The 9,350-nt window shown below is 37.9% G+C and overlaps 1 protein-coding gene across 1 annotated transcript; it reads right to left on the reverse strand.

Moving 5' to 3' along the window:
• Positions 1-814: 814 nt before the first annotated feature.
• On the reverse strand, positions 815-9,328 carry TRDMT1 (tRNA aspartic acid methyltransferase 1; the record flags this gene model as incomplete). Its single annotated transcript, XM_009879199.1, has 6 exons — positions 815-944; positions 1,952-2,009; positions 5,866-6,233; positions 6,734-6,817; positions 7,684-7,753; positions 9,261-9,328. Coding segments are annotated over 6 exons (778 nt in total), but the record flags the coding sequence as incomplete, so codon positions are not given.
• Between the last annotated feature and the right edge of the window lie 22 nt (positions 9,329-9,350).

The raw sequence follows: 9,350 nt of genomic DNA on the forward strand, positions 1-9,350 counted from the left end.
GTGGTGTCATCCTATGGATGCTTGTGTTGCTGAGAGACAATAAATTGATCTGGTGTGATAGGAGCAGCAGGCCTCCTTAGCAGGTAGTAACAGCAACACTCTCCTGCCTGCCTTTCATTACAAAGGCAACTCAGGCGAATTTATTTCAGCTTGAATTCTGGTTGATCTGTGCCCAGTGCAGTGGTATTGCTGAGTCTTGTTCCTTGGGTCTCTCTCTTTTCCACAAAAACAGCTAGAAAATGAAGTAACTGACCAAGGGCTAGGACTGCCTTTTCTAGAAAACAGAGATGACTCAAAAGACTATTAACTGAAGAGTTCAGTTACTCCTGAACAAAGAGTTATCTCTATCTTCTGAAATTCCATTTCTGTCAGCAGCTGCAAATGTGTGGAAAGGAGAGAACAAGCAGCTTAAACGCTTAGAACCACTAACAGACCTCCTAAACTGGCAAGATATGTTGACTTACCACAGTTGTGTGTAATGTTGGTGGCTGAGTAAATAGTTTCAACTTTAAACAAAGGTATTCCTTCATTGCCATACAGTAATAGAGCATTCCTCATGCCAAAACATTTCTCTTAGCTTATGAAGATAAACCTAACCACAGAAGATGCCTCTAATAAAATAAAATTTAAAAAAAATTTAAAAAAAATTTAAAACACTCTAGTGGAAAGTCGGAGAAATTCAGAGTTACACAAATAACAAGAGGCAATCGTAAGAACTGAGTGGTCTGAAAAGAAATGCAAAATAAAAAGCGTGGATTAGTTCCCAATAAAAAGACTATACAGGATACAGAAAAGGGAAGTTTGCAGCACATACCAAATTCCGGTGGGAATCCATGAAGATTTGCTATTTCTCTTGGGGTAAAGTACCTCAGTTTTAATGTTGACAATTTCATAAGCTTTTCTTCTTCTGGTAACTCTTCAATGTGTTTAAACACTGACTCAAGCTACAAGAATATCCAGACCAGCAGATATTACCAACGCAGGCCAAATACATGAAATTTCACACTTGCATCTTCACAGAGTATTTCTTTGATTATCAACAGTACCAAAGATATTAGTATGTTTTGCTTGCAAGTATGATTAGTGGTGTATTTTTGCAGCTGGTATCTCATGAACTTGCAAGAAAGAAATCAATGTTGCCTTGAGGGCACTTATCATTTCCTCCTCCAGTTGCAACCTTCACCAATCCTTAATGAGGCAATCAAAGGACTATAAACATTTGCTAATGACAGGATAGTGACTTGACATAACTCCATAGCAGACCATCCCCATCAATTAAACTGTATGGATGCAGCTGTTTTAATACATTCACTCCGAGATTACCCTAAATTCCAAAGCCGCATTCTTCTTATGCTTCAAAATGCCACATAATATTAGTGAGCAGCACAGAAGTGCAAGAAGAGGCACTTGTGTACAAAACAGGCTTTGTCAAAAGTATCTTTGAATGTTTACTCACCAATACTTTTATTTTTACCTTCCCCAATGCCAAAATACCACTTTGTGGTGAACTTAGTATCAACAGTAGAACTTTTCAAAATACTGTGCCTTCCCAGATAAATAATACTTTTGAAATGCAAACAGGTTAAACAGCTGGCAATATTTACTGGATCATCTGTGTACATAAAATGGTCCTAGATTCATGACACTGTACTGCAGTTTATTCATATAGTAAGTAATTTTTAATGTTTTCATTATCTCCATGAAACTACTGTATGATACTACAGCTAATAAAATAATAGTAACTTATATTCTCCAGAGAGGCACATATATAATTTTGATTTGAATAAACTGTTGTTTAAGAGTGCAAAATATACCAACTGGAAACTCAGTTGTCATAAAACATAGTTTTAAAAGCTTTTTCTTATAATATTCAGAATAATAACGTAGAAGACAGAAAAAATCCCAAGTTTTAAAAGAAGTCATTCACATTTGTTAGCATACACATTCTTACCTGTACATCTACTGCTGTCTGCAGAACTGAGCCTGTCCCTTCCACATAGTGTCCATACCTTAACAACAATAACAATCTGAAATCAGTATTTTAATCAGACCTCATAGTCCTGACAACTGCAAAGATGCAGGGATGTTACTTAGGTTTCTTTGATTCATTTAAAGAGATAAAGCAAAAAGCCTTGTTATGAACAAGGCTAACCCTTGGAGTGCAGCAGCCTCTGAACATGCTCTCTAGAGATGAGCGCGCAATCAACGCACAAGGGTCGATTCATGCTAAGGCCTTGTATAAGGCAACTATGCAAGACCAAGGGATTCAAGCAGAGAATCATCAGAAAGGGCTATCTGCACCGCACAAACCAATTTTACATTAAGGCAAAACGTTCTAAAGGTCAAAGGGTCCTAGGGGTTCAAATTGTCTCTCCATATTCAAAGGAGGACCATTAGTGTGAGTCTTCAGCTTTAATATCAATCCATTAGGAACAAACTGGTTCAGTCAAGTTTAACTTTTGGTTGCTTGCAGATTTTCCAAAGAGTGGAGAGATGGATGATGGACAGGCACCTATGCAGAGCAGTAGAAGAAAGAAAGAAAAAGGAAAAAAAATGCAATCCAACTAAACAGTAAGCAAATTTATATTGTACCACCATATAACAGCTTTTTTGGATGCTTTGTGGTTGATTGCATAACATGTTTACTCTGTACTCTCTTCCAGGCTCTCATTTAAACGCAATTACAGGCTTTCAGAAACAAGCTTTGCTGGTCTAACTGTGATAGCATTTGAACATTCTGAACAGAGACTCAGTCAAGTCAACACATGGCTTTTTGCACGGTGGAAGAACTTCAGAAGATTCCCTGCATTAGGGGGATGTGGTCTGCATTAACTATTAACAGATACTTCATATTCTCTAGTTTTATCTATGCATCTGTAAAGACAGTTATAAAGGTCTTTTGCTCCACTTGAGGTCCATTCCAAAGCAAGGCACTGAAACAACTTTTGTTTCAAGCCTTTCTAATTTCACAATGAATAAAGGAATAGGCTCTCTTCAGCACAATGACCCAGCATGGCTCAATCTTGAGAATTTCTTCTTCAGCTGGAAAAGATTTCAAGTAATTCTGCCAGTACCAGCAAAAGCAACACTCATTTTCAAATAAAGCACTTAAAAATCTTCCTTAGGATCAGAACAAAAGGCTCTAAACACTGATGCAGATTAAAAACACATGGAACTGAACTGTGTTGTAAATACAGTACTTTTAATTTGTTAGCTGCATTCTGAAAATGCAACAAGTTTAAGAATACAAAAAATATAGCATTGAGGAGTCCTGATCTTATATACCACCTTATTGCATTTAAGATGAACACAAACATATCTGAGCCAAAATAAATACATGAGGATAAATTTCAAAGTGTTATTTTAGAGTTTTACTGGGGGAAAATAATTGGTCCTAGAGTACAAAACTTCTCAAAAAAACCCCAAACAAATAAACCTCCAGTTGGGGTAAAAGTGGTTTGAAGCCTGAGGGTGTTCTTGGTTTTTTAACACAAGTGTTGGCAGATGGCCCATTTTAGCTGGATTATTATTATTGCAGCTGCTGACTACAGAAAAATAATATTCCTACCTTAGACTCAGGACATAAGGACAGTAATTTCTGTCACACTAAAAAAATGATGCATTGATGTTCTGACATTACATTACCACTTCTAATGAAAGAAGTTGGCTTAAGAAATTACAGTCTTCAATTTTCATCTGACTCAAGATTCCCCCCCTTGATTTCTGTGAGCTTTTAAAAAACAAAAAAAAAACCCAAACCCCACACTTTTCATTTTAGACACATACTTCTGGGTATAGTGTCCTACAATATGACGAACAAAAAGGTGATTACCACAGTGTTAGGGAGAGGTTCTTTAACTAATATTACACTACTTCAGAAGATATTGCTTCTCTTGTCAATAGCATATCAAGAATTTACAAGTCCAGAATGACGATATCTAAAGAACCAATTTTCATTTGCTCTGCCCTTTCAAACAGACAGCTTCAGTCACCACAAACATACTCCTAAAGGAAACAACGGCATCTGTAATCTCAACAAACTCAGCAGTCATATTCCTATGGCCTAGGAGTCCAAGGTGGAAAGGGAACATAGGGATTACCTGCTCAATCTCTCACATATCACAGGCTGCTACATTTTTGCTCTGTACTCCACCAAAGCTGTTCAGAAAACACATAGGTATAACAAAGGCAGAAAAGCAAAAAGCAATGATGAATTACTGGTGTTTGAGGTCCCTGAATTAGGATGATCAGTATGACTTATAAGAAAGACACGAGAGAGGCATCTCAGTAGAGGAATTCTCTGTACTACTTGGAGTGCTGTTCTGCTCCGTTCAGGCATCTCATTCCTAAATCCAGTGCTTCAGAGAAACATAAAACCAGAACTCCTAGAACACATACAGCAGCAATTTATTATTGGCCTCCGAAAGCGGCCTGGGCAAAGCCTGAGATGTAATTATCTTTCTCTTAATGTAGAGCTGTAAATGATATGACCACATTAAGAACCATGCTGGAAACCTTCCTTCCCAAAGGCTCTTAAAAAAAGGAACAAAGACAGTAAATCAGAGTCCTGTGTTTTGAGTCAAGAACTACCACAACTATCTGGCCCAGCTCCTTCCACAGCAGCAGAAGGGCAAGCCACATTCCATGTCGGATTTCCCACCACTGTGTATAAAAAATTTATATAAAACTACTCAGGAGCCTCCTTTAGCGTGATTATGATAAATGTGACCACAAACTACTATGACGTATTCCAGTGTAACCACAAGTGGCCAATTTATTTTTGATGACACCTACGGCAGAAACAGATACATAAGAGATCATTCTGACCTAAGGTTTCTGTTTGACTATTCTAGTTAAAACAGATTCCATGAGATGCTGACTCCCCCACAACTCAAACGAGTGAGGGCACAAGAGGCATATGCTCGCAATGAGAGATGGAGGAAGAGTTCTCCTGTTGCACAAATTCTGAATATCTGAAATTCTTCCTCTTCTCAGGTTTTTATTGTCAAAAAGTTGAAATCACAAAATCTGCACGAATATTGTCAATTCAAAAGTCCAATTTCTATTTAAAAAGTTATTAGATTTAACTCATCCACTAAGTCATGTCATTGAAACATAGGGAGAATTCAAAAATAACCAATCTTATTTGAAAAAATCACCAATATTAATATTTCCCATAAAGTTTCAGGCTCTGACTGGCACTTTCCAATACAAATGCATCCAACAGAAAAGCTCCTGGCTGGTTGTCTGTGGGGTTTCAGAACACTGAACCACCTTTGGCATTCAAACTTGAAATTACAAAGTACAATTCAGAAAATTACTAGACAGAAAAGCACTGATGTTCTGCTCCATCAAATATGATCTGAAATGCAGCAACCTAACTGGTTTTATGACATATGGCCAATCCACATCCATGCGGACCTACAGAGCGGAAAAAAAACCCTAAGAAATCAGTAAAAAGTACAGTGGAGACAGTTTTAATGAGGAATGGATCTGTCACACATGAAACTTCATAACTTCATTGAGCAATATAAAAAAATTCATTAATGAACCAGTACCATATCAGTATACTGGAACCGTATTTCCACAGGGGTAATTAAGCTTCTGTCAAGGTCAACAACAAATGATGCTCTCTTTTGTAAATGCATTTTCGGAGTAGGCACATGATGTTCTGCCAGACAGATTCTCATGCTGGCATTCCACTGGACCAGGAAGCACACTATATACAGAGATTTTATTTATTCCTTTCCAGAGGCCTGAGTATTTTTTTGATGAACTGGCTCTTTTTGGTTTTACAGTACACAAGCATAGCCACACTTAAAATTTCAGGACATGATTCAGCAAGATATTTTCTTTGCAGCTTACCCTTTTGTAAAGCATGTGGATCTCCGGCAGGTGGGCTTAACAATGTCTAACAAGAAAGCATAACGCAGTAAGGACTTGGGTGGTAAGAAACATTGACTCATTTCTTCATTTTTCGCTTCCAGAAAATCTTTTAACATTTGAATAGAGGAATCGTTGTCTTGACTATGTTTCCTTTTCATTTCTTCTACTGTTTCAAGCTTAAAAAGAAAAGCCCCTTTTGGTAAACTCTTCTTGCTGCTGCAATCACGACCAATATTTGGATCCACATTCTTCTCATCACAAGAAAAGGAAGAACTAGCTTCACTCACTTTGTCAGCAACTTTGACTTTGAGTAAGTCCAGATTCTGATCTGGGAATCTTGTCAAAACCTAGGAGAAGGTTGTGAGAAAATAATTAAAGAGTGGCATTTGATAAACAACTTGACAACAGACTCTGCAGTGAGTAAGAATTCCTTCAGAGATGCTCAGAATAAAGTAAGTAACTGATCAATGCTATTTTCATTAAGATTTAAAAAAAAAAAAAAACCAGCATCAATATTTGCTGACCTAAGAGCAATGATGTCAGGGAAAACTGCAAATAATTGCCTTTGCAAAAAGCCATTTTCAAGGGTGTGAAAAAGGTACCAGAATGTATTGTATTCTAGCCCACCACCAGCTGCCATTCCCCAACTGTTTAAAGCCATCTAAGCCATGGGCATGCACTTCAGTCCTTAAAAAGCTCAGTCGGTACCCAGTCCAAAGAAAGAGACAGAATTTAGCTTTCCTGTTAGTATCACTTATTCTTCTACATCACCACACATCAGTAAACTGAAAATTTAAGCTCAGTCTCCATGAAACAAAGCAAATTCAAGTAACACCAATGCACTCACCTGACCAGGAGCTTGAAAGAAAAATGGTTCTTGGTGAAGCTTTGCGATTAGAAAGTATCGCAGTCTAGAATTGGGAATGCCAAGCTGTAAAGCAAAACCCACAAGCCTTTAGTCCATATGAAAAGAGAGGAAAAAGTGATCTGTGGTGTCATACAAGTCACATACCATTACATACAGTAATAAAACTATGCCACACTAATATATATCCTGAACTTCCATGCTGAGGTATTTTCAAGGAAACAAGCAGGCAATTATTCTTTGTATCTCATGGCTTTTACTTTCTCTGTAAATGAACAGGAATGTAAAACTCTTATGAAAGGTAAGAAAAATGGCATGTATCATGATTTCTTGGGACAGGTACTATCCATTTTCTATTAAAAGAGTATAAAGGCATCTCTTTGTCTTTCTGAACAAGGAATTCTAATACATCCAACAATGAAACTAATGCACCACAACTGGTGCTACTCTCCGTCAGCTTCTCTCAGATATATGCAGTACTTGATCAATTTCATTTAGTCTTGCACAATCTGAAATCTCTCTCCACTCTTTTTTCAGTTGCCAGAGAAGCCTGCAGACAAAGACCCTCCCCCAACAACTGACAGTCACATTTTCTGTGCTGGGAAACTCACACAGGCATCAGCACTTCTGAAGCAGTGAGGCTCCCGCAGGGAAAACTATTTTCCTGCTCATGGTGTAAACTCATGGCTTCTTAAAAAAAATATTGAATGGTAGCAAAGCAATAGGGGACTAGAATCTGAACAATAACAACAGCATAATTATGCCAGTATAACGATGGGAAATCAGAAGTCGTGCCAGATAGTCTTCCCATTCAAAAGAATATTTTCAGCTAAGGGCATGACTCTCCTCTAATACAATACATCATTTACAAATGTTCTTGGGTTCAGTGCAGTTTGAACAGTTAAATAATGTTAGAGCAATTTTGTACTCACACAGGTAGGAGACAAGAGAAATTCTTGGTATTTAAATCCACACGTTTGTAGTGTTTGCAAAAGTTCATTTCTGGCAGTGAAAAAAAAAGCACAACAAAACAAAAAGCAATTACTCCCTTCATGCAACATTTAGGCCCTTTTTTATCCTAAATAAAACCATATTAAATGCAACACCTTAGGTACAAAGATATTCAGCACATTCAGTGAAAGAATTAGAAAATTACAGATATGAAGTCATCCTTTTCTGAACTTGAGGAGACAATGTACAAAGTTCAGTGTTACTGTAGCCAAGAATTACTATGACATATTCACAGGTATCTCACACCTACTTCTCTGTAAATACATCTTTCAAAAATATCCCATCTCGGCAAGAGTACTTCTAGTGCATCAGCAAGGAAAACAGTCAAAGGGCAAGACATCATCTTTATTGTGAATTATAAAACAGGAGTTTAAGACCACTCCAAATTGCTCATTACTTCCCTCTGTTCACTTACATGGCATCAGCTAAGCCTAAGAACAGGGCTAACTCGAGGGATGACAAAACCTCACGGCTTGGATATTAACAGTGAGGTTTATAAACAATGGAAAGATCAATGAAATTGAAATCTTAAGAGACTTGTCTTTTCTATTCCATGCAGATTGCACTAGGCTGGAGCTATACAAAAAGCAGGAGCTGTGACCTGTACCTGGCACTGTGTGTAACACTGCACCCCAAGTGTTCTAAGAGAAAACCAGCGCTCTGACTGGGTGTTTTCTGAACTACAACTTGTTCCAAACGTTGGCCAACAAGGCACGGCCCTAGGGAATCGCAGGGTCTACAGCAGCAGCCTGCACCTCCAACAACGTGCTCCAAGTGTTCACAGAGGACAGCTGTATGCTTAACCAGCGAGAGAGCTGAACTCATCTCCCCGCTGCCTGCAAGATTCATAAAAGTGCATGATATCCAGGGGGGTTACTCTTCCAGTGCTTTAAGGAAAAGCTTCTACTCTACTCTAGCAAGAAATGAGAAGGAAGATGTCAACCTGATCTCCTGCTTGTTCCACAAGAGAGGAGAACGATCCTGCTGTCATTAGATAACCTTGACAACTTCCCTCTTCCACATTTCAAAGATTATATACAGCCTTCATATCGTATCTCTGGACCATTTGATGGCAATCATGAGTTAGTGATGATCGACTGTCAACGGTTCTGAAGAAAGACCCGACATTGTACTATGATCTTAACACAAGATACTACGAGCTCCTGCCACAGATAAACCCCCAAAACCTCCAAGTGCCTTTTGTTATTTTTCTCTGAAAACTGATATTGACCCTTTCCAGAGAACAAGGAATCATCAGACAAAGTCAACCTGTTAGAACATATTTTATCTGCTCAGAGAAATAGTTATTTTGCAAGTTCCTATCACAAGCTAAGATTTTGATTACTAAATTAAAACAGTATTTTTAACTCACAAATGCTAGTTGTCCCATCTTGCTCCATTTTGTTAACTTAAATCCTAGGATATATAAATCCTGCCTTCCCCTTCTAAAGAATGTGTGCTTTATTAAAAATTAAAACCCACACAAATTAGACTTTACCTCGCAGAAGAGGATTCAAATCCTTTAACATTTTCTAAAAGTAGGTATTTCGGGAGCTTCTGAAGCCTACACGGGGAAAAAAAAAAAAAA

The sequence above is a fragment of the Apaloderma vittatum genome, unplaced genomic scaffold (genome assembly GCF_000703405.1).
Source record: "Apaloderma vittatum isolate BGI_N311 unplaced genomic scaffold, ASM70340v1 Scaffold44811, whole genome shotgun sequence".
Classification (NCBI taxonomy): domain Eukaryota; kingdom Metazoa; phylum Chordata; class Aves; order Trogoniformes; family Trogonidae; genus Apaloderma; species Apaloderma vittatum.